The 24052-nt window shown below is 36.8% G+C and overlaps 2 protein-coding genes across 5 annotated transcripts in view; both read right to left on the bottom strand.

Annotated features, from left to right (window-relative positions):
* Positions 1-258: 258 nt before the first annotated feature.
* Positions 259-11021, bottom strand: LOC129277721 (kinetochore-associated protein DSN1 homolog). 2 transcript variants are annotated; one of them, XM_064110514.1, is made up of 10 exons: positions 10969-11021; positions 9552-9591; positions 8221-8326; positions 7302-7375; positions 6876-6942; positions 5739-5814; positions 4703-4843; positions 3635-3782; positions 2216-2303; positions 259-1755 (listed from the first exon to the last, which is right to left on the bottom strand). In XM_064110514.1, the coding sequence occupies exons 1-10, from the start codon at positions 10992-10994 to the stop codon at positions 1664-1666; spliced, it is 858 nt and encodes a 285-aa protein (XP_063966584.1). In that variant the 5' UTR covers positions 10995-11021; the 3' UTR covers positions 259-1663. The 2 variants fall into 2 exon arrangements, with proteins under 2 accessions (XP_063966584.1, XP_063966586.1); XM_064110516.1 differs by having other exon boundaries at positions 10940-11019.
* Positions 11022-12094: 1073 nt separating this feature from the next.
* The window catches only part of LOC129277720 (laminin subunit gamma-2-like), a 33750-nt gene continuing 21792 nt past the window's right edge, over positions 12095-24052 (bottom strand). For 2 of the 3 annotated variants that reach the window (XM_064110708.1, XM_064110709.1), the window contains exons 19-26: positions 23459-23634; positions 22762-22984; positions 22220-22401; positions 21744-22013; positions 19684-19921; positions 18888-19066; positions 16736-16925; positions 12095-16046 (exon numbers count right to left, since the gene is read on the bottom strand). In XM_064110708.1, the coding sequence (XP_063966778.1) occupies positions 15757-16046; positions 16736-16925; positions 18888-19066; positions 19684-19921; positions 21744-22013; positions 22220-22401; positions 22762-22984; positions 23459-23634 (1748 nt within the window). In that variant the 3' untranslated portion in view covers positions 12095-15756. The remainder of the gene's footprint in view (positions 16047-16735; positions 16926-18887; positions 19067-19683; positions 19922-21743; positions 22014-22219; positions 22402-22761; positions 22985-23458; positions 23635-24052) is intronic. The other variant, XR_010295960.1, reaches the window with a different exon arrangement.

The following is a 24052-nucleotide window of genomic DNA, read 5'->3' as shown; positions in this document are numbered from 1 at the left end:
AATGGAGTATAATTTCCTTTTCGTGTTAGCTTTGTGTTTGTAGTTATTTTACAATATATACAAATGTATATAAATACAATTTACAACATAATTACAGAGAATTTACAATTCTTAATTTACATGAAGATACGCAAAATAAGCATCAAAGAAGTTCCATGAAAATCTATCAATGGCAAAAGAGGAAGACATTGCTTCAGTGTCACAGTCATGTACATGTTCATTATGTATTTTTCGCAGTCTTCCAAAAGTACTGTCAAAATGTAAAACAGAAATTTACATTTAATATGGTGTCAAATACCGAGATCAGATATAGTATCGACTTTTGCGCTCCCTAAAATCAATTTCAGTTTTCACAGTCCAAAATAACAAGTATAACTTCAAATTTAAAGTGTACTAAATTTGTGTCCTTAAAATTGGAATTAAATTTTATGACAAGGAGTCTGTAACACAAAGGTTTGCGATGAATTACAAATATGAAAGAACAGCACTGATTGGTTCTCGGTCAGTATTTCAAACAGAGTGCGCATACAACAATGATCTTGATTGGTCATTGGTATTTATGATTGATTGCAAAACCTTTGTGCTACGGAGGCCAGATTAGGGTTTTAAAATTGATAAACGGAAATGTTACATTCTTGCTTCTGGCTTTGCGATGAATACTTGTGAGAAACAACATTTTTTACTTCTTACTTTTATATAGCCGTTTTCAAAAAAAAAAAATTCAATTTCTTGATGGGGTCCTGGATCTTTCTTCTCTGCCAGCACATTGACCTTTGACCTCAGGCATATGTTGCAGCCTGCCAGAGCAATATTCCAAAGTTAATTGCCTTCAAGTCCAATTTAATTTAGGACATGGCATGCTAAGAATATGGGAATCAAAAATGTTAATTTTGAATGTTTCTCCTGTTTACTGTTTTCTCTCCCTACTGCTTTAATGGTGAAGAAATTATTCTAACTTTTTGCTATTTGTAGACACTTACTAGTGAATTGATCACCAAATATGATAGGGCTATCCCTAGTTAAATCACAACTTAAACCAGAAATTAAATCAATCCCGGGTTCAGAATATAGAATATACAGTGAACATGTATGTCTTAAAAAATGTTAATATGTACCTTTAATCCTGCTAGCTTATTTCCAGTCAGATAGATCTCAGCGGAGGATTGCTACTTGTGTTAGTGCAGAGGCTAGGTATGAACATTTACATGGCCATTGCTGCTGGCTTATTTCCAGCCAAATGGAACTGAAAACAAAAGCACAAGTCCCTGGGGCAAATGTAAATAAATGTCTCAGCCATTTGCTACTTATAGTACTTGGGTTTGACTGCTTCTTGGGCAGTGCTTCTAGCCATTTGTAGCAGCCTTCTTTGATGGTAAGGATTTGACATATAGTACATCTACATCAATTAGTGAGCATTGGCTTATTTCCAGCCACACGATCTAAAAACATAGCCATAACTCAGAGGCAATGATTGGCTCCTTGGACATAAGTTTGGGCCTTTTTGAGCAGCGGTCACTCGAGACTAATGCCTTGATATTTCATATAAATTCTTCCATTAATAATGGACTTAAAACATATCAACTCACCATGCAAAGTTCATTCATAACCTGATAACATAGCAAAGGCCATTCTTACAAGCACAGTCTACTGCTACACATTTGATTTAGACTTGACATTCTTGAGTATTGGTTCCAGCCTTTGAGAGCAACTTCCTAGGATCTGTGATGTCTTGGTAGCCATCAAAGGAATCAACAGCTGTGGGAGGCAAAGACAGTTTAGACAGAAACTAGTTTCAGTAAAAATTTATTATAAATCTACCTATAGTTTATAGCCAAATTTAAAACATTCATATTGACCAATATCCCTTCACCTGCTCTCCGTTAAAAAAATGCTTTATTTTGGGGCAATTATTGGAGGTATGGAAGGACGACTTACACCAGGGCTTGACTTTAGTAACCGGTGGCCCAGGTGGTCCACACTTGATGATCCAACTATTAAAGTCACCATAGCTTCAATTAATTCTAATGTTTTCTAGCATTTTAGTTAGGGCTAGCAAAAAAAAAAATTGTGTCACCAAAAATTTTTAATTCATGATTATGGAGGACTGATCGGGCCACCAAGAAAAAAAGTTAGTGTGGAGCCTTGCTTACACAATCTGTACTGTGCACAATACAATTACAAACTGTTTGTATTTCAAACCCTAGTTGGTACTCACCAAAAACCTCAAGCTCATGTTGAAGGTAATCCTCCATGGAAACTTTGAATTTCATCATCTGTTTGACTGTCTGGTGAACTTTAGCAATCTAAAAAAAAATAATCATAGAACAGAGAGCTTGAAGAATGGCATGTTGAACCTTCAAATGTGTATTCAAGCGAGTTGTATTCACTTGGCCTACAAGCATTTGGTCTGAATGCTTAGGGCCAGGGCTAACGAAATATGGTTGACATGTACAAGGCCTACAGAGGCCGAGACTTGCTCTGGTAATGTCCTTATAGACTAAGCAAGCCTCTTACTTTCCAAAACAGTCATAATGTCAGGTATCCATTTTTCTCGTTTTCTACAGTAAAATGAAAATAAACTGAAGATCAGGGTGGTGATTCATAAAGCTGTTCATAAAGTTACGCACAATTTAACGCACGAATGGAACCTGTTCTTAGGCGCTAAATCAGTTACATAGGGATATCATTTAGAACAAGAAAGGGTCACCAGTTGTGCCTTACGAACAGCTTTATGAAACGGGCCCCTGGGCCCCATCTTACAAAGAGTTGCGATTGATCCAATCAATCTCAATTGTATGGAAATCCATCCATGCCATAATTTTTTCTACAAGAAATTTGCACAATCTCCCTAGTAAACAGAGAATCACACTGAATTTTCAAGAGAATGATGAATGTATGCATACATACTGTACATCATATCCAGAAAATATTTTATTTTCAGACGTTGATGTGGCTGGCCGTCCATAGTTGTGGTTGATCGGATCAATCGCAACTCTTTGTAAGATGGGGCCCAGGAATTCACAGGCCTGTATTCTGAAGTCCGGTTGAACTTGTGCCATGGTCTAATTCTATGCTTAAATTATGGAAAGCCATGTACATGTATGTCAAAGTTTGTTATTAACATTGTATGTTTCTTATGTTCATTGTGCTCTTTCATCATGCTGCAGTGGCGACGGAAAATGATTCAGTAATTATTCTCAGACAGTTATGAATGTCCCAAGATTTGAGCTGATAAATCACACTGCTAAAGAATTGTGTCACAACTGGCTATCCATAGATAAACCAAAACTTTAACCAGACTTAACATGAAGCCTGAGTACAGAATACAGCCCTAGTCTACTTGGATATTCTTAGGACACAGTGTTGTCCACAGGGGTAGAAAGTTGAGGCCATGACCAAGGCCTATGTGTCCAAGGACAACATCATAGCCAAGTACACATAATCCTCCTGAAGGTCTGACAAGGCTAAGGCCATGAGGAACACAAGATTTGAATGTATACTTTCCATTCTTTCCATCCGTGCTAAAGCCGGGGTAATAATAGCAGGGCCCGCTGGGAGAACAGTTTTCGGAACTGAAGTGGCTACCCTGGGTAAATATGCCGCTATTATTATTATTATTATTCAAAATATTTACCTGAAGGGCTGTTTCCTCAGCTGAAGTCTTGGCCCATGCTGCTATTCCCTCAAGGTCTGGTAGGTCAGCAAGTAGCCTCCTCTGCTGAATGGTTAAGGTCTCAGGAACCTTGGAGACTGTTCGAGGTTCTGAAGCTGATGCAGCCATCCTATTAGAAATGATTTAATTACATTACTACTTCTAACAATACTATGTCAGCTTCCTGCAAAGAGGGAGTCAGACCCGGGTGCAAATTTTATGACTATTTCTTCATTTCAAATATGAAAAGAGTACTCTGTAGGCTATCCATGGATGCAAAATTATTTCAGTTTCAAGGAAACTCAGAAGTATCAGCAAATTAAAAAGGGCATATTTGTAAAAAAAAAAATACACTCGAGTCCCTTCTTGTAGGAAGCCGATAATACCATTACTATAAAGAATACTAGTATCTACTTCTTCTACACTACTACACTACTATCACTACTACTAACATATGTACTTCCGCTACTACTTCTACGACTACTACTGCTGCTACAACTTTTACGACTACTACTGCAACTGCTGCTACTACTACTACAACTACTACTACTACTACTACTACTACTACTACAATTACTATTTTCCTATTCCTACATCTATTAATCCTACTTCTTCTACTACTACTACTACTACTACTACTACTACTACTACTACTACTACTACTACTACTACTACTACTACTATTTTCCTATTCCTAAATCTATTAATCCTACTACTACTACTACTACTACTACTACTACTACTACTTCTACTACTACTGCTACTGCTACTGCTACTGCTACTGCTACTGCTACTGCTACTGCTACTGCTACTGCTACTACTACTACTACTACTTCTACTTCTACTACTACTACTACTATCAAGACCAGAACTTAAACTTTGAACTTGTTTCTCAGCTTTAAGGATCAACTACACATAGCAATTAAAGGGTGAAGATAACCATGGCTAGATTTTGACATTTGGCATTACTTCTCGCAATTAACGGCCATCTAGGTGTGGCAAATAAACAGAACTAAATTAAAATGGCCATTGTTTGACATTTGAACTTACTTTTCAGCATCACGGGTCAACTGTGCATGATCCTGGAGTAAACTCTCCCACTTGTCCCCTTCGTCCGATAATCTTCTGATATGGGACTGCATCTTGATCAAGACTTCTTTCATTTCCAGATTAGCTGGATTCGGTTCCAAACTAATGAGAGAAAAAAAATATGAAAAGCCAAAATTTGATATGAATGTGAAACAGGTTCACACAACTTAAGACCAAGGGTTTTTTTTGAGAGAGAGAGATGGTTTATTTCGAAGTAATACAGAGCAGCATTTGCGTTCAATATACAGTGACTAACTTTTCATAATCGAGAATATTTTGGTCATACCGTGTTACTGTGATACATAATCATTAAACCATTATCCAATATTCAATATTTTGTCAATATTGCATAATATCGATAATATTGGGATATCGCCCACTACTAGTCTGGCACAAAGTAACTATTAGTTGGCATCCTTGTTATCCCTGGGCAAAAGGTTGGCATCTCACGATATTAATAGCTTGTACTCAGAGATGCCATGCAGACGAGTCTCGAAACTGTATGTAAAAGTAATGAACAGCTAGAGGCAGGACTATACACAACTAGAATATGGAGCATCTATCAATGTGAGCCCAAATTATATATAATAGTTAATACAGTCTTTGTTATTACAAAATAACCTCAAAAATCAATATGTGTTACACAAACAATGTGTGTTAAAGTTTTTTATTGTACAGAAGTGGAAGAGTTGGTGTTTTGGGTATCCAACTAGTTTGTCAGCTAAAATGAAAATCAACAGACTGTATTTTGATTTTAGTTCCTAAATTTCAAACACAAATGACATTTGTTTGAGCACAATATTTGTTCAGAAAAGGATTAAATATGTCAAATATAAACATTGAGTTTCTTGCGATGGTATTATACAAATAGCAACAGTGTATATGGAATTTCTGTTCACATGCTATACTGGAAGCTGCCTGCAAAAATGACCCGGGCATTGCATCGAGTTTGACAGTTTATATGTGATCATTTGAATTATTTTATAGCTTGTATTACCTATTTTTCTTGCAGGCGTGGGATAGGATGCCAGACTTGGCTACATCAGCCAAGGTGTCCTCAAAGGCTTTCCTCACTGTGAATCACAACAAAATCATCAAATTTTACAATATGAATGTGATTCAAATCATTCAATAGTGATAACACAACATGTGCTACTGCCACATTTGCTCTAGTCTTAATATCTCAGAGGGCATAGGGTTAGGATTTTAATTGCGTCTTTGGTTCAGAATAGTGTAAAGATAAGGGGCCCGTTGCATAAAACTTTTGCTATAATAAAAAAAAAAAATTGGCAGAATTTTTTAATGTGTAATTTTCAATGGCATAATTTTGTTTGCCAGAGTTTTTTTCATTGCAAAAGTTTTATGCAGCGGGTCCCAGGATTAGGGTTTACTTAGTTTGGAGGTTAGGTTTTATGTTTGGCTCAACGTGTAGATATTCCATTGGAGCAAATGTCCATAGTACACTCCTGTCTCACTTTACCCCTCAACATCTCCCCCATCCCCTTCACCTGATACACAATGCCAAGTATGTTACTGCCACTATTTAACAAATCTCATTTGTAGTGGCAAACCATTAGTTTCTTGTGATATATTTTGTTTGTTTTTATCAGATAAGACTCCAGAAAACCATGCATAAAAACAGACAATTCCAGTTCAGATGTATTAAGTTAGTGTCAATACAAATAATCCATTTCATTGACTTAATTGTAGGGCTTAAAATAAGCAAAGGCCATCCATGGCTATGGCTTTAAAGGGCATGTCCACCCAACAAAAAGTTTATTTGAATTAAAGGAGAAAAATCCAACAAGCATAACCCTAATTATTTCATCAAAATCAGATGTAGAATAAGAAAGTTACGACATATTAAAATTTTGCTTAATTTCACAAAACAGTTATATGCACATCCTGGGCCCCGTTTCATAAAGACCTATTATAATAACAAATGCAAAATTTCTATAACAAATTCACAATCAGCCAATTAGATTGAAAGATTTCGGTAGCTTTTAACTGTTATTGTAACAATTTGTTATTATAACAAGTCAGTATGCAAATAGCATTCATAACAAGGCTTCACTGGGTAAAGGATGGAAATAAAATAAAAATTAAAAAGTAGTTAAAGAAACATTGTACTCACTTTTACAATGAAGCTCATCGTCCGACTGAAAGAGCGGTATCTCAGCTATAAGCTTCTGCATGGTGTACTAAAGTTAAATACATAAAAAAAAATCATCATTGTGAATATAATGCAAACGAAATCAAAGACAAGATGAGATATGTGTGCAATATGTATCTTCACAAACCCCCAGGAAAATACACACATAGAATTGATAAAACTCTTTACAATTGGGTATTGGAAGATATCATTTTTTTTTCCAATATTGGCTCATCAATATCTTAAAAAAAATCCAACAGATGTCAATGTTAGACTGTCTGATAGGGATAATGATTCAGTTTTCAGTATTTTATTAATAAAAACTAACACTCATTGAAAAAGTCTGTAACTCAAACACAGGTTCATTTCACAAATGTTCACATAAATTCCACTATTAATCTTGTATACCTCAAAACTTGACTGCTGTAACTGCTCTAGTCTCTTTTCTTCTGGAAGATCTGTTGATATCTTTTGATGGATTTCTAAAATCAAAACAAACAATATATACATTTTATATTGAATTAAAATCTGAAATGAGATAAAGTACACACGTACATAAATAAATAACATTAATAATTAACAATTGAATAACATTAATTAACATGGCATGTTTTCCTTCAGCAAGAATTTTATCCGCACTGTGCTGCACTTGACCCAGGTGAGGTGAATGGGTACCCGGCAGGATTAATTCCTTGCATGCACTGAGCGCCATGATGGTAGCTCGAATTAAAGCTGGGGTAATGATGTATCCTCAGGCAAAAAACGCTTTATAAATACAGCTATTATTATTATCATTATTATCATTAATAAGGTGATGAGAAGGAAAGAAACAAATTGAAGATCAAAAAAACGCAGAAAAACTGATGCATTACCAGGCACCAATGACAACAAAAGTACATGTTGCTTCGTAAAAAAAATAAGTATACATGGGCAAACGAAAGAAGAAAAAATCAAGCGTGATTTTGAATGAAAACTCAAAGATACTACATCACATTGTCATTTGACACAGACTGTATTCAATAAAGCTGGAATTTTTGTGGTATACGTAGTCATAATTTTAGAAAGTCCACATTTTGCAAAAACAAAAAAAATGTTAATGACATTTGTTACCTAAAGATGGTTTGTAAATATTTTGATCTTGCGAAAAGGTGAGAAAAATTCAATATTCATGGATGCATGTGATGTGGATGTATTTCTTTTAACATGCAATGATTACAATGGCTGATTTTAAAACGGAAAATACTTTTGTTTTTAGCATAAATGTACAGCCCAAAAAACTCTGTTTCTCATTCAATATCATTTCAGGAACAAATCAGGGATGGCTCACCGGAACTTTCTATATTGACCGGGGGCAAAGACTTCCGTGAACGTGATCTCATGAAACTGGAGCGCCGCTTCTGTCTCTTCTGGTGCTTTTTTATTGTCGACATGCCCTAATGCAAAGGAACCACAACACAAATAACATTGATAACGAGTAGTTCAAATTATGTGTATGTTGGGGTGGTGGGGGGAGTACTCATTCCTTTTTTTCCTTCTTTTTCTCTCTCTCTCTCTCCTTCTCTCTGTTTCTCTGTTACTTGTTAGTAACAAAACATTTTTTTTTTATAGGAATATTTTTAGATTTCCTGTTCATGTGCTAGAGATTACAGATTCATTTCACAATAATAGGAATACAACTTTAGGTTTAAATGCCAATTTTCTTTTCTAATAAGACATAAATCTAATCCAAAAGCATTCAATTGGAGAAAGATAATAGAGATGATAGGGAGAGAGAGAGGGTGGGGGTGGTGGCAGCAGGTACTGAGTATTGTACTGAAATTAAGCATTGAAATCAGCATTGCAATATTATGGCTGCATGCATGATACTGCATATTTGGGTATACATTCATTTCTATAATCACACAACATCGCACCCCATGAATTTCAAACAATGTTTGGACTTCACATACCACTTGTCTGGCATTTAATCCTATGCACCGGGGGGGGGGGGGGGGGGGGGGGAGATGACAAATACTGAAATGACAAGTGGTTTAATGTGAATTCATCGCAGCATGGCCTGCACCTTTTTATTATGTTACAAGGAAATCATATCATATGGTGCCAGCTAACTTGGCATTTCAGACAACTCGGCCCTGCTAAAATATTAGGTGCCCAGTTAGCCAAAATCTGATTGCTATTCGTTGAAAAAATTAACTGCAACGCTTTCTACTATGATTTTGATAAACCAAATGTATTTTAGTATCAATCTCAATACCATAGGGTTAAGGTTTACGTTGGATAACTCAGCACCTAATTTTTCGGAGGGGCCTAGTTGTCTCAATTGCCAAGTTGACCTTGACCATATCATATCATACCAATGTATTACAAATAATTCTGATTTCATGTAATAACATTGGAAAATGAAAGTGGGGACATCATCAGCCATCCATATTGCATATTCATGACATGCATATTTCTACTCTGTAACTTACAAACATGTTTGTTAGTGTTACTTGATTTTAGATTTGTTGGATAAAGTGATGACTACAAAAATGGAAGTTTCGATATATCAATATATGAATACTGTTATCATCATGTACTCCTATTTTGTCAATATTAAAAGAAAATTCTACTGTATAGTGTAACCTCTTTTCACAAATCAATTGTACATGTACTCACCGCATTATTGTCATCATCTGCTTTTCGTTTTCTTTCAGACCTGAGTGAGATTGAATAAGAAAACACAACAAAATAAGTTTTTTGGCTCCCCACAATATTACATTTCTTTATTATGTTTTGAATCCCTCACTTGGTTCACTTTTATTTTCAATTTCAAGTGTGTGTGTCCCATTTTGTAGGCCTAGAGTCTACTCTACATACATTATTTATATATTTCTAATGTTATATTATTGTGGAAATAGGCCTAAATGATTTGATTTGAAAAGTGATTCAAATCATTTGAAAGATTTCCACTAATGCCAATTAAATTATTAAACCTGAAGATTAGCGCATGCGCGAGAAGTAAAGTTTTTTATTTACATACATAGGCCCTAGGGCCTAATGCCTAAATGTCTAGTGTAGACCCTTCCTGTACCTGTTTCGCCTTTGAGATGTACTTTTGCAGTCAAGAAACTGGACGCAGATTTTTTCGCTCTCTTTTTATTAAATCATGGATGGAAAAGAACTTGGAATCGCGGTTCTAAATTTCTAACGACACTTTGACTGGCATGGCCTTGGCCTTAGTCTACTCTAAAAGACTAGGGGGCCTACTAATACTACTAGTGTTTGTAAAAACAGCCTTGCTTTAATCGACCAAATGTGCACATTTTCGCAACAGAAAATAATTTCAAAAAGAAAAATCTTTAAAACATTTTGAATTGAATAGAAGTTGAAGATAATGAAAAAAAAAACAGTTGTTCAAACTCGAGTCTTTATTTTATGAAAATAAAAAAAATATGGTCAAATAAAGAATAGCCTCAATAGGCCTAGCTGATCAGTGATTTTTCCCAATTTTCCCACACACAACACATAGTTTTTTAATTAAGTTGTGCTAGTCTAACATCCTCAACCCTCAAGTCAAGAGTCAACTTGACACAAGTCTTGACCAAAATTCTTTCTGAAACTGTGAAAGTGAAATTGAAAATGAAATGGGACCCGACAAGCCAAGGCAAGGGCTAATCGGAAGCTGATAATGATATTGTGAAAAAGAAAACTATTCTTGGCAACACTCTAGTTTTACGTCTTTTGCAAGTAGATATATTTATGGTGGAAGTTTGATGAACTTTGTGAAGATATCATTCAATTGCGATGTGTCATGTCTCATGCGTTTGATCTCGAGTAAGCACACACTCCGACACGATCGTCCCCGAACCTCCCCCGGCCCAGTACCGGTAACGTACTGCCGAGCCACCGGTGAACGGGTTGTGGAACACTTCCGTATTTCGTTCGACTTCACTTAAAGCGTGCGCACACTAGCACAGAATACAGTTTTTGAAAAAATAGTTTTAATTATAAGGTAAATATTATTATTCTACAAATTCTTTATGAAAAAAATCAATCTGACTAACATAAATATCAAATAAATTGACATTCTCACCGCGACATTGCCATAGAGACGTCCATTTTGAAATCTGGCGCGCCAACCACGATGTAGACTCTTTTCAAGACGCATGTACATATACATGTATAGCTAGGCCAAGATAAGTTATTCTTGTCGGAAACACGAATTTATTTTATCAACATCATCACCCGCATCATCATCATCGTCATCATTATCATCATTATCACACCATCATCATCATTGTCCTAAATCATCATCATTATCAATACCACCACCATCATCATCATCATTTGGCATATATTTAGGCCCAATATCTTTATTGATTTGTAATTATATATATATCATTATTATTTTTAATAGGATCCACTGCTACTACAACTCAGGACTACAATATACCACTGGGTTAAACAAAAGTTAGGATGGAAATCATCACTTTTACTAATAAAAATGGCGTGCACACCGCGCGTGCACAAACAATTACTTTATCACCATTTTTATATGACACAAGCTAATCCAGGTATCGGGAACAGGGCGTTTTTACAAGTTGATGGGTGTATAACTAAAATCTGCACTTAAAATTCCAGTTATGAGCATACTCTCCTGCCACGTACCTCTTCTCCGGCCCCTCCCAGCTACCCCGCCCCATTCATACCAGGCTCCTTTTCCTCTCTCTCTGGAGATAATCTCCTTTAAATTGATCCCTGCCACCTTTTCTCCCCTCCGAACTACCTATCTCTCTTGTTATCTCCCCCTTCCCCTTCTTAATTTTCCTCTTTCTAGATCGAGATAAGCTGCCACCTCTTCTACCCTCCCAGCTATCTCGTCCCCCTTACACCCTCTCTCACTTGAGATAATATATTCTCTCCTTTAAAGTGATCAATATAAATTAGTTCTCTCAATTCTATAATGATGTAAGAGCTGCAATGTTAAACAGCCAAAACTACTCTGAATTTATGGCGCAGTTACATTTCCCCTATGGTGGCCATATGGCAAGTCGAAGACAGCCATTTTTAACATTTTGGTACCAGCTACATACGGGGGTGGTCTGAATAAAAATGAAAAAAAAAACGGCTGTTTTCGACTCGCCGCACGGCCACCGGCCAGAGGGGAAATGTGACTGCAGCATTACGTAAAATGACCAATGCATATAAAGTATAGTCAATATTTTTATATCACAATCTTTTTTTAATTGAAATCTTATTCAAGGTGATCATACACCGTAAAGAAATCCCCATTAGATACATGTATTGTTGTGTTCATAATTACAAAACCGGAATAAGTGTCGTTATATAGGAAGACGATCTAACTTCTGCAAATTTCAGACCTATAAAAAATCTCATTTCAGTAGACTGCTAGTTATAGCCTATATCATGCACATATTCAGAGGATAATTGTATTTGTTTAGATTCATGAAATGTACATAAGCGATCACAAATATTTTTCCATCAAATTTAGTCAAACCACATACAGGGTATAGTAAAATCTGTCTATAAAGGCCATCCGAGGGGCAACAGAAAGTGGCCACTGGAGACAGTTGGCCCATATAGACAGGTTCAATAACACAGTCACATTCCTTTCAATTGGGAGACAGATTTTGGTGGTCACTACAAAGATTTTGCTATACAGATAGGTGGCCAATGACAAATCTGAATACATACAAACATTTTACCTTCATATTTTCATAAAACATATTTCAAACTATATATCTTTGACATAATATGAGCTATTTGATATTTAATGAAACACGATATATTCAAGGTGAGAGTTTAGGAATGAAACACACACATGCACACACACAAACTGTCCCTCCAAATAATTAAAATTAACAAATAAAGTGCGATATGTGCTTTCTAATTGTTTGAGTTCAATATCTCATTTGTTTTACTAAAGGTGACCAATTGTAGTTTGAACATGACTATTTCAAGACATTTCCAGATTATGTATGCTATATCACATTCATATTCAGATGTCTTAATTAGAAGCAAAGAGTGAATAACAACAAACAATTATTGTTCGTAATATACATGCAGCATATCTACAACTATATAGAAGATTACATAATGTTCCCAACCATGAGACTGCAATTCAATCAAGCTATATGAGGACATGAGTAGTATCAGAAAAAAAAAAACTTCATTGATATTCAATCATAATGAAAGTTAGCACCTATACTTTAATTAATTCAGTTTATGTATAATTCATTGCAGTCAATTTTTTATTAATTGGCTTGCAGTTTAAGACTGCATATGTGTATTACTGTCATAAGTAAGTCTGATATCGCTACAATTCACATCAATTTATGGCAAAAAACTTCATTGCAATTGGACAAAATTTCAAGTCAATAATTAATGTTAAGAATATTCAAATACTTTTTGCTATTAAATGCATGCATCGTTTCATTAAAGTAATACAAAAACTAAGAGAAAATCTATACAATCTAATATATCATATCATTTAATAATCAGGAACTTCAGCTTTTTACTAAGTGAAAGACATCTTATATTACATATAATAGTTTTCTCAAATCAGCCAGCATATATTTATATTATACCAAATATATGCAATGCTTAAGTAATATTTACGTCATAGTAACTGTTTGATAGGGGATATAGAATTTCAAAAATGAAAATAGGGAAAAATATTGATATGAAAATTATAGACTTAAAATTAATATAGATATGCGCCATCTTTAATGGTCACCTTCAAGGAAGAAAAGAGAAATCAGTTAGATCTTTCAATAAACCCTTTCAGGTTTTAAAAAAATGACTATTTAACAGTACTATTCCATGTATTTCAATACTTATCAAAGCTCAACCTGTTTGCATATACATGTATATGTTCAATACTTCTCTACAATTTAGCACAACTTTATTGCAAAATTATTTATGGCATTATTACAATCAGCAATACTGGGATCTGTATAGAGTTTAAAGGACTAATGACAGTCTAAATATGGAATGTACCAACCAGCAGGCAAGAAGCCCTTGGAATTCATGACAAGACTAGTTACATGTATATCAAGACATATTATAAAATTTCATATACTCATCAAACCATGATCACTACAATCATTAATAAAAAGGATGTCTCACCAAGCGGCAAATGCTTGCATACAGAGTAATTAACGATTTTGCTTAGACTTTTTAAAGATTAAAGGTCGAAAGAAAGTTTGAAAACAGTATTCACTGTCACAAACTATTGTTTGTTATTGCAAAGAAATTTTTATCCTGGTAAAAATTTCTTGTGAATCCATTTTTTTTCCATAACAGTTGACACAGTTGAAGTAATTGATTTGCATATGGCTCCTACATAAATTTGTGAATATATATATTTTCCATTGCAAAACAATAGCTTTTGATGTTGAAAACAAAATATTTACTAGCATCTGCAGCACGAGTCAAAATATTTGGTGAATCCGAACTCATCTGAAGTCGCATGTATAAGCTTCTAGGTGAGGCATCCTGTAGTTAACTCTGGAATACAATAATTTAATATTTACATTATTCATGTAACATTCACTTCAGACTGATGTATGGTGCTTCTTTTTCTGCATACATACTACAGGTACTGAAGCAGATGTAGACACACACAAAATCAATTAGAAAATAACAATAAAAACAGAATCGGTAAGCAGGAACAATACATTGTGACTTTGCAAATGCTAATAAATACAGCGCACCCTATGAGGTATCTTATTTTCCCTTTGATTTGAATAATAAAACTGCTGAACTCAGCAAAGCAAAGAACCAATCCAACACAACAAAACAAAACATTGAAATAAAATGTGTAGCACACACAGTAAATGCAAGCCCAGATACCGTATAATATTCCAACATTTGGAGCATTCATCATTATACTTACACATAATAAATGTAAAATCTATTTCCATAATAAAACGTATATAAAAGATTTAAGCTCTATGCATCCTTTAGCCAGATGCTCATTTTTTTTTCATTTTCAAATAGACTAGGAAGTATTCAGATGCAACGCTGGTTGAATATGCATGTTCATCTGTAAATATATCCATGAACCATGCCCCATGCTCTCTGAAATATCTCTTTACATACATGTATGGTAAACACTTAAATGTACACAAACATTGCAAGAATATTGGCAAAACAAACAATTTCTTTACACTAGAAAATACATATGCATCTACACAGCAATTTAAAAGTTGGAAATAATTCCATCACAGAAAAAAGAATCTGCTCTATAGTCACCAGAGGAAATTATGACACAGACAAGAGAAAAGGAAACTAAATGAACGCTATTCATAAGGTTAAATAGATTCAATTTAAAACTGCAACTTATTTTTTTTTTAATGGATTTGATCAAGCGATATTTTTGAAAATGGTGCCATGAAAAACAAGTTGGTAATCTGGCTCAGGAGCACATGGATATAGCCTTTAAAAAAATATTACATTTCCTATAACAAAACACAAAAAAACCACCAAAATAAAGCACATAGGAAAGTGACATTTTCATTTAGAAAGAAAATATTTTTTTAAAGTCCTACAGGGTAAAAGATTAACATCTGAATAATTATGAATAAATTAAGAACTCCCCCTCCACAGCCGTATTATTAACCAAAATACCTCATTCTTAAGATTAAGATATTGGCCCGTGTGGCACATACCTACATGGGTTTTGGATAAAAATATAAATACTACACCACATGATCTATTTTGAATATGACAAGGCTAAAATCATGGCATGAAAGTCAATACATGATTGTTTTTACCTGACGAAAGGAAACCCCGCCATATCAAAACACCATGGCGAGGAGAAGGAGTGGAAGCATTATCGACAGCATAAAATGTGCGTCTACGGATTGACATTGAAACTCTCCAAGGAGTCAATCTGTGCTTGAAGTTCTGAAATCACAGTTCTCGTATCTTCTAGCCATGCTCCTTGCTGGGCAAGTCCCTGCTGAAGTGCCGCGACAATTGCAGCGTAGTCCCGCATGGAGAAGAGCTCCCTGGAGTCTCGGAGCCTTGCCTGGAGAGCCGGTAACTGGCTGGTATCCACCTGCTCGATGTTTGCGACATCCTGCAGGAGTGCTTCAAGTCTTCCCTGATTGGCAGAAGTGGACATGGCCGATTCCTCAGCTTTGGCTGCACAAGGAAAAAAATAATAAAATGGTAAAATCTAACTTTACCCCAAATGACTTGTATTCCATTCAGGATAGGTATCAGGTACATGTATTTTCACAAAATCAACATTTCTGAAATTGAACCCTGAAAGTCTGGGTCTATGAAGCAGATGAGACAAAGAGGGCAAACTGGAAAAATGAATATTATATCTCCTGAATAACCAAAGAGGCATCCAGCATCTTATACCCCTTTCATAAACCCAATTATGCGGCTAATAGCAGCATAATTTGGTCGTAAAATCGGAGGAGGACCAGAGTTATCCGCATTATTTTGATGCTGCAATTATCCGCATAATAGCAGCATCGGGACAAGATTTTGAGTTTATGAACGTATTTCCAAATAATGCGGATAATTGCCATGGTGCGGTCACAAGGTCACCCTTTTCCAACACAACCGCATCGGAGGGGGCGTGTCCAGTTGTCATGACGATTATCCGCCTTTTTCAGGACGGGCGCTCGTAAAAATAATGCGGATAATTTTCGGAGTTTGTGAACGCAATTTTTATTGAATTATCCGCATTACTATTAGGCGGCTAATTGGAGGATAGGTTTATGAAAGGGGTATTAAGTTGCAAGGGGGGCAATTTCACTACGAGCCCTGGGTGCCCTTTTTTTCGAGACACGCCACTGCATTACAGACAAGACAAATACCTGAAACTTGATCATACGATGCCTCTAGACCATCAATGTCAGGTTGGAATGCATCACATGCTTGGAGTGAAGGCTCGATCTGGTCCTGGTATAGCTGGTTCAAGGACTCTGTAATCTGGTCCGTGTCTGTCAGCTGGTTCGCTGCCTCCGTGTAGAGCTGTTCCGCTCTCTCATTGATTGGCAGGACAGTCTGTAAGGAATGATATGGAGAGGAGATGGCAAATAAAATCTGAATTTGCCATGGTAGGAGAATTAAATAATTTGGCATCAGTGAAAAAGGAGAGAGATAAGCAAGTCAATAGACCAGCTCGTAGTTAGCCCTTGTCCCTGATATCCACAGATGTTTGAAGCAGAAAATTCTTCTTTTGCTCTTAGTTCGGGCACTCCCAGAGCAACGGAGGTGCCTCATAAATTCTCTTTTGAGAAGTAAATACCTCGATCTGGATATCATCCACTCATTCCATGCATCCACACAATCCATCCATGCATCCACACAATCCATCCATCCATCCACACAATCAATCCATCCATCCACACAATCCATCCACACAATCCATCCATCCATCCATCCATCCACACAATCCATCCACACAATCCATCCACACAATCCATCCACACAATCCATCCACACAATCCATCCATCCATGCATCCACACAATCCATCCACACAATCCATCCACACAATCCATCCACACAATCCATCCACACAATCCATCCATCCATGCATCCACACAATCCATCCACACAATCCATCCACACAATCCATCCACACAATCCATCCACACAATCCATCCATCCATCCATCCATCCATCCACACAATCCATCCACACAATCCATCCACACAATCCATCCACACAATCCATCCACACAATCCATCCACACAATCCATCCACACAATCCATCCACACAATCCATCCACACAATCCATCCACACAATCCATCCACACAATCCATCCATCCATCCATCCATCCATCCATCCATCCATCCATCCATCCATCCATACATCCATCCATCCATCCATCCATCTATCCATCCATCCACCCATCCATCCATCCATCCATCCATCTATCTATCTATCCATCCATCTATCCACACATCCATCCATCTATCCATCCATCTATCCATCCACCCATCCATCCATCTATCCACTCTCACTCCCTCTCCTTCATCAACTCCTTTATTCATTCATTCACTCACTGACTCATCCACCCATCCATCCACCCTCTCCTTCCATCCATTCATAAACTCATTTCTTTATTCATTCATTCACTCACTGACTCACCCACCCATCCATCCACCATCTCCTTCCATCCATTCATCAACTCCTTTATTCATTCATTCACTCACTGACTCACCCACCCATCCATCCACCATCTCCTTCCATCCATTCATCAACTCATTTATTCACTCACTGACTCACCCACCCACCCATCCATCCATCCACCCTCTCCTTCCATCCATTCATCAACTCATTTATTCATTCATTCACTCACTGAATCACCCATCCATCCACCCATCCACCCTCACTCTCTCTGTCCATCCATTCATCAACTCATTTATTCATTCATTCACTCACTGACTCACAAACCCATCCATCCATCTATCCACCCATTCATCCATCCACCCATCCATCCATCCACCCTCTCCTTCCATCCATTCATCAACTCATTTATTCATTCATTCACTCACTGACTCACAAACCCATCCATCCATCTATCCACCCATTCATCCATCCACCCATCCATCCATCCACCCTCTCCTTTCCATCCATTCATCAACTCATTTATTCATTCATTCACTCACTGACTCACCCATCCATCCATCCATCCATCCATCCATCCATCCACCCTCTCCTTCCATCCATTCATCCATCCATCCACCCTCTCCTTCATCAACTCATTTATTCATTCATTCACTCATTGACTCACCCACCCATCCATCCACCCATCCATCCATTCATCCATCCATCCACCCTCTCCTTCATCAACTCATTTATTCATTCATTCACTCACTGACTCACCCATCCATCCATCCACCAATCCACCCTCTTCTTCCATCCATTCAACTCATTTATTCATTCATTCACTCACTCACTCACCCACCCATCCATCCATCCACTTCTATTACTAAAATACACCATATGTCCTTACCTGTCCTTCATTGTTCACAACAGTGAATGCTTCCGCGGCGACCCTTGACCCTTCACTTGCTGTACTTCCTACCCCACTGACCTGAGCCCTCAACTGCCCCGACTCTGCCAAGTTCTCATTAGCAATCCGATTTATCTCCGGAATCTGCTCTACTGCAGTGAAAGCCTCAGACTGTGCAACTATATCAAATAGGCAACAAAGATGAAACATCAATATCAAATAAAAGAAAGAGTCACTTGTTATTTTTGGGGTAAAATGTAGGTAAAGGAATAAAGAACCATTATTTCATATTACAAACTATGTTTAATTGCTCTTTCATTTACATTATGTACCTCACTTAAATCAATTTGAGATTTCAAATAGATACTTATTATGGTATCAATTCTGCATCTGTGGCAATGTAATTTTAAACTCTTCACCTACATGTAGGAATCAAATTATCTTCTTCGGTCTGTTAATGTGTTAACTGCTCATGAGAATGTAATATCTCTTTAAAGATTTTTTTGCTAGTTTGTTATTTTGTGTTGCTTTTTTGTTTTGTTTCTTTGTTCTTGTTGTTTTTCTGTCTTACTTTTTTTTTTGGGGGGGGGGTTAGATGGCTGGTTGAAAGCAAACACATACAACAAATATTACATAATAAAAGAGCAATCAAAATAGGTTGTACAAACGACTGAAGCATTTGACAACAAATCTAAACTTTTAAAAAAGAAAATACATGAAACCCATTTAAAGTAAAATATACCAAACTGAAAACATAAGTAATCATCTGCATGGAAATAAAAAACACTCTATTCACCATTTGCCTGGGCATCAAAATTCAAAGAGATGACAAGCATTTCTTCAGCAGCATTGAAAGTATCTTGAGAGAGCCTAACAGAGTCAGAAGAGTCACGGTTAGCTTCTGCAGCTCTGTCATACCTGTCCATGACTTCAGCAACCGTGGCGTCTACTTCTATCTGAGTGTTCTCCGTAGTGATGCGGGCCTCCTCGATGGTGGTGATGGTGCTCTGGGCATCAGATAACTTGGAATCGGCCTATCATAATTGAAACACATGGTAAACTATCTTAAGACATCAATCTTTATACTTGAACCATGGGTTGATACTGATGAACATTTTACGGGAATAAACATAATTGAAGTTATTTAGATAGTCACTGGAAATTGGAAGAATATTTACATGTAATTAACCTTTTTTTTCCAGATATTCCAGTGCCTACTCTATTCTACATTATTAAATTAATTGTTTTCTAACAAAATCAGGGATGCCACTAGGTGTCCTCCAAAAATACTGAAACTTATCGCGGGCCGGGATAGTGTCCAAGAAATTTTTTTTTTTGGGGGGTCCACCTTTAATTTTGGGATGGACACATGTCACAGGTAAAAAATTGGACAAGCAAAAAAAAAAAAAAAAAAAAATTAGGAGGGGGGGGGGGGTCCGCCCCCACCTCAAATTTAGGGGAGGGGGGAGGACCAAGTGGTTTCTTACCTTCTTGTGATCGATGACTTTGAAGTCAATTAGGTTTGAAAAACTGACGGTAGTTAGTTGTGTTTTTCTCATAGAACGCTAGACCAAAAGCTTCAGTCTCTGTATTTTGGTTGTTCAGCTGAACCGCGTTGGCTCCACTCACCAATAGTTAGACTGAAGAGTTGTTGGCCCGTACATAAAGACTACGTATCAGCTAAACCCAAGGAGCTCCGGCCCGCTTTCCGGGCCGGAGCTCCCTGGGTTCCGTATCAGCATGCAGCAGTAACGTTAGATCTAACATTTGGCGGAAACCCGATTTTCTGATCGTTTTTGGTACATAAAATGTCACATTTTAAAAAGATAATTACATCCAAACTTACGAGAAAATATATAAAATTCAGAAACATCGTACCTTAGACCGCAGTTACCGCTAATTCCTTTCAAATGATGATCAAAACTTAGTCATCCTCGATTCCTTCGTTGGTCATCGTAAGTTGCCATCTTGGATGACGTCATCATCTGTACAGACGTATTTACCAGTCGCTATTATACCGTGATTCGTGCCGCTACTTTGTGCTTGTCTATGAGCGTGCGTTTGGAATTTGTCGCTCGCATTGATTGGCCAGGATATCGATAATTCTAATCACAAAGCCTTGATAAAAGCATAACTCAATGAACGTAGTAGGCAGTGCGTGCGTTTATAATTTATGTACTGTATAAAAGCAAATATCTCGGGGAAATATCTCTCACTCGGTCGATCGACATGCATCACAATCGGAAGAAATAGGGGGGAAAAAATGAAGACTTTCAGGTTTTTTTAATACACAGAAAACAGGAAAAGTCGGAAATATGGAAATAAGACAGATAGCAGGAAAAAAGCCGGAATTCCGTATAAATACGGAAAAGTGGCATCCCTGCAAAATGTATTCTTATTTTTTCATTATTAAAAAAAGTGATAGGAATTTTAATTCCTTTACGATAGTGGTAATTAAGACAAACAAAAATTTTGATGGGTATAACAAAAATGCATGCCTCCATCATTGGTGGATAAGAAATATATTACATACCAACATCTAACATGCAATTACTACAATGTAGAATTTTGTGACCAGTCATTGGACTACATAGCAATGTATGTACTATACATATATGTATGTTTAATAACAACACTGCATGCTTATTACTCAATAAACCTCCTTGGGGGAAGATCAATTTGAAAAAAAATCTAAAATGTTCACATACTGACTTGTGACATTTGACCATGTGACTCTGATACTTAACCAGATAAAGTCACTGCTACATGAGCCAAGTTTGAAGATAATGTTGTGTCTTTTTCCACACAGCGAAACCTAACCCTGCAAGAAATTTCCTGAAGACATGTTCAACCAACCTGAACTGTCAGAGACACTGCTTGACCTGTCTTCACAGTGGCATCCGTCATCAGAAGATCGATCCTGTCATCATCCACAGACGTGCGTGCCGCTTCCACATCGACCACCGTCTGCTTGGCAGAGTCGTCAAGATCTTGAGCTCTTCCAAGCAACTCTTCAGCGTCTTCGAGGGTTTCTTCGGCAAGGGTTGCAACGCTGTTGGCATGGGTGACCTCTGTGGCTGTCCTTGAGGTCGTATTGTCATGAATAACCTGAGCTGTTTGGGCAGTCTGCAGTGACAGAAAATAAAGAGGGAGTCTTACCGATCAATTAAAATCAGAGATATAGGTAAACCTGATCAAATCAACCTTTCACAAGGCGAAACAATGTTATATTTCTGACTCTACTTTTTGAAGGTGACAACATAGACAGATTAGCCAAGAAGCCAAACCTATGTACCTGACTGTAAACAAAATTACAACCAACAATTCCATACCTCTAGCAGCATATCTGCTGCTTGAATCGTCTCTTGGGTCAATTCCCTGATACGCGCCACATCCTGTTCCAATGCAGCCGTCTGATTGGCTGTCTGTTGCCTAACCTCCTCCAATGAGACGGCCTGTCTCATCAGGTCATCTCTCAGCCCTTCAAGAATGGTCTGGGCAGCTTGGAAATCACCTGCATACAAAATATAACCAACACGTGAGAACAAAATTATACAAAGCAAAGCAATGATTTCACTTATATAGGTAGGTTCATATGCCACAATTATTTTAGTTATGGGACAGTCCCTATAGACCGATAAATGGATAAACAAATCACCAAAAAGTGGACATACCACTAGAATTTCACAATGCAAGGTGAGATAAGTACACTTCAAGTCCTGGCAAATTGTTCAATAGATAAATTTGTAATGGAGACATATCAATGACTATGTGTTTCATTAGTTAGTGTTCAGTAGGCTAGACAATGGCCAATAAGCTTCTCTTTTCTCGTAATTCAATGAATTCATAAATTACTACTTCAATATGGACTTACCACTTGTAAGGGTTTCATAAGCAACGGTTAAATCGACATTCACCACGCCAATGGCTTCTAAGGCAAGTTGAGCATTCTCCTCAGCAGCGGTGGCATTTCCTTGGGCAAACATGATGTCATTCTGAACACTGCCATCTAGTGTTGATATCAAAGCTTCCATGACACTGTTGAGTGCAGCGATGGTGCTTTGTAGATTGGAACCTTCCTGTATAGTTGAGCTTGTCTATAGTGACAGAAAAAAGGGGTATAATTAACAACAAAATTTCATTATTGTAATTAGAAAATACAACACTTTGAAACAATTCAGTCCACAAATCATTCCAATATCTCACATTAAAGTGAAATATTGTTACATTCTTTGTTCTTTTTATGTCAGAAAAGGAGGAAATGACAAATCAACAATTAAGTTTCTTTTCATCTGTATTGTGATTGTCTAATCTACATTCTCTGAGGGGATACTTTTTTTATGTGAGAAAGGTAGAAAATGACAGGTCAGCAATTTGACTATCTGATGCTTTTAAAGGAAACTATGATAAAATAAATCATCTTTTGACCCTTTCTCTCACTGTCATCACAAAATTCTTCTGAAGAACTACATTATATCATAATTCTGTTTGTAAGGAATGATATGTTTTATGTGTAAATGACTATCCATTACACAAAAAATACATAGTAATATATTTCCATTTTTACTTACAGCATCCACGAGATCAGCCAGAAGATCGTTGGTCTCCTGAAGTCGCTGATAGAAGGGTTCCGGTATGGAGGAGTTGTCTCTCTCCTCAAGGTCTGATACAAACTGAGACAGGTTCCGCTGCAATGCCAGCAATCTGAGATGAGTGGTCTCGATACCGTCATAACACACATCACATTCTGAAAATGAGAATGAAAGATTTTTGTTTTTTCTCTTGTGAATATCATTAAGGATTTGATACGTTTCTCCCGCAGAAGAGCAGCGGCAGATCTCGGCAGGTCATGAGTGACGCAAATCCTCTTTAATAATATTTCGAATAAACGCATTTACTATTATTTTAATACTCATCAGTGGCCTTTAAAACAGAATGTGGTTTGACCTAGATTTACCTCAGAATTTGTGTCTACTTGAGGCAAAACTTTTTGATTGAAGACTATGGATGTGTTCCACAAGGTCTAATTAAAACTCTCCTTTTTAATGTCCTAGTGAATTTGAAAAAAAGTGTTTGCTCATTATATGTGTATAATTTTACATAACTTTTCAGATAGATAAAAGTATTTGCTCAATTGCATCTAGAAAATCTTCCACTAGTCCTTC

Source organism: Lytechinus pictus, chromosome 15 (genome assembly GCF_037042905.1).
Source record: "Lytechinus pictus isolate F3 Inbred chromosome 15, Lp3.0, whole genome shotgun sequence".
Classification (NCBI taxonomy): Eukaryota; Metazoa; Echinodermata; class Echinoidea; order Temnopleuroida; family Toxopneustidae; genus Lytechinus; species Lytechinus pictus.
The sequence above is the reverse complement of the archived record's forward strand: the minus strand, read 5'-3'. Positions and strand labels throughout refer to the sequence as shown.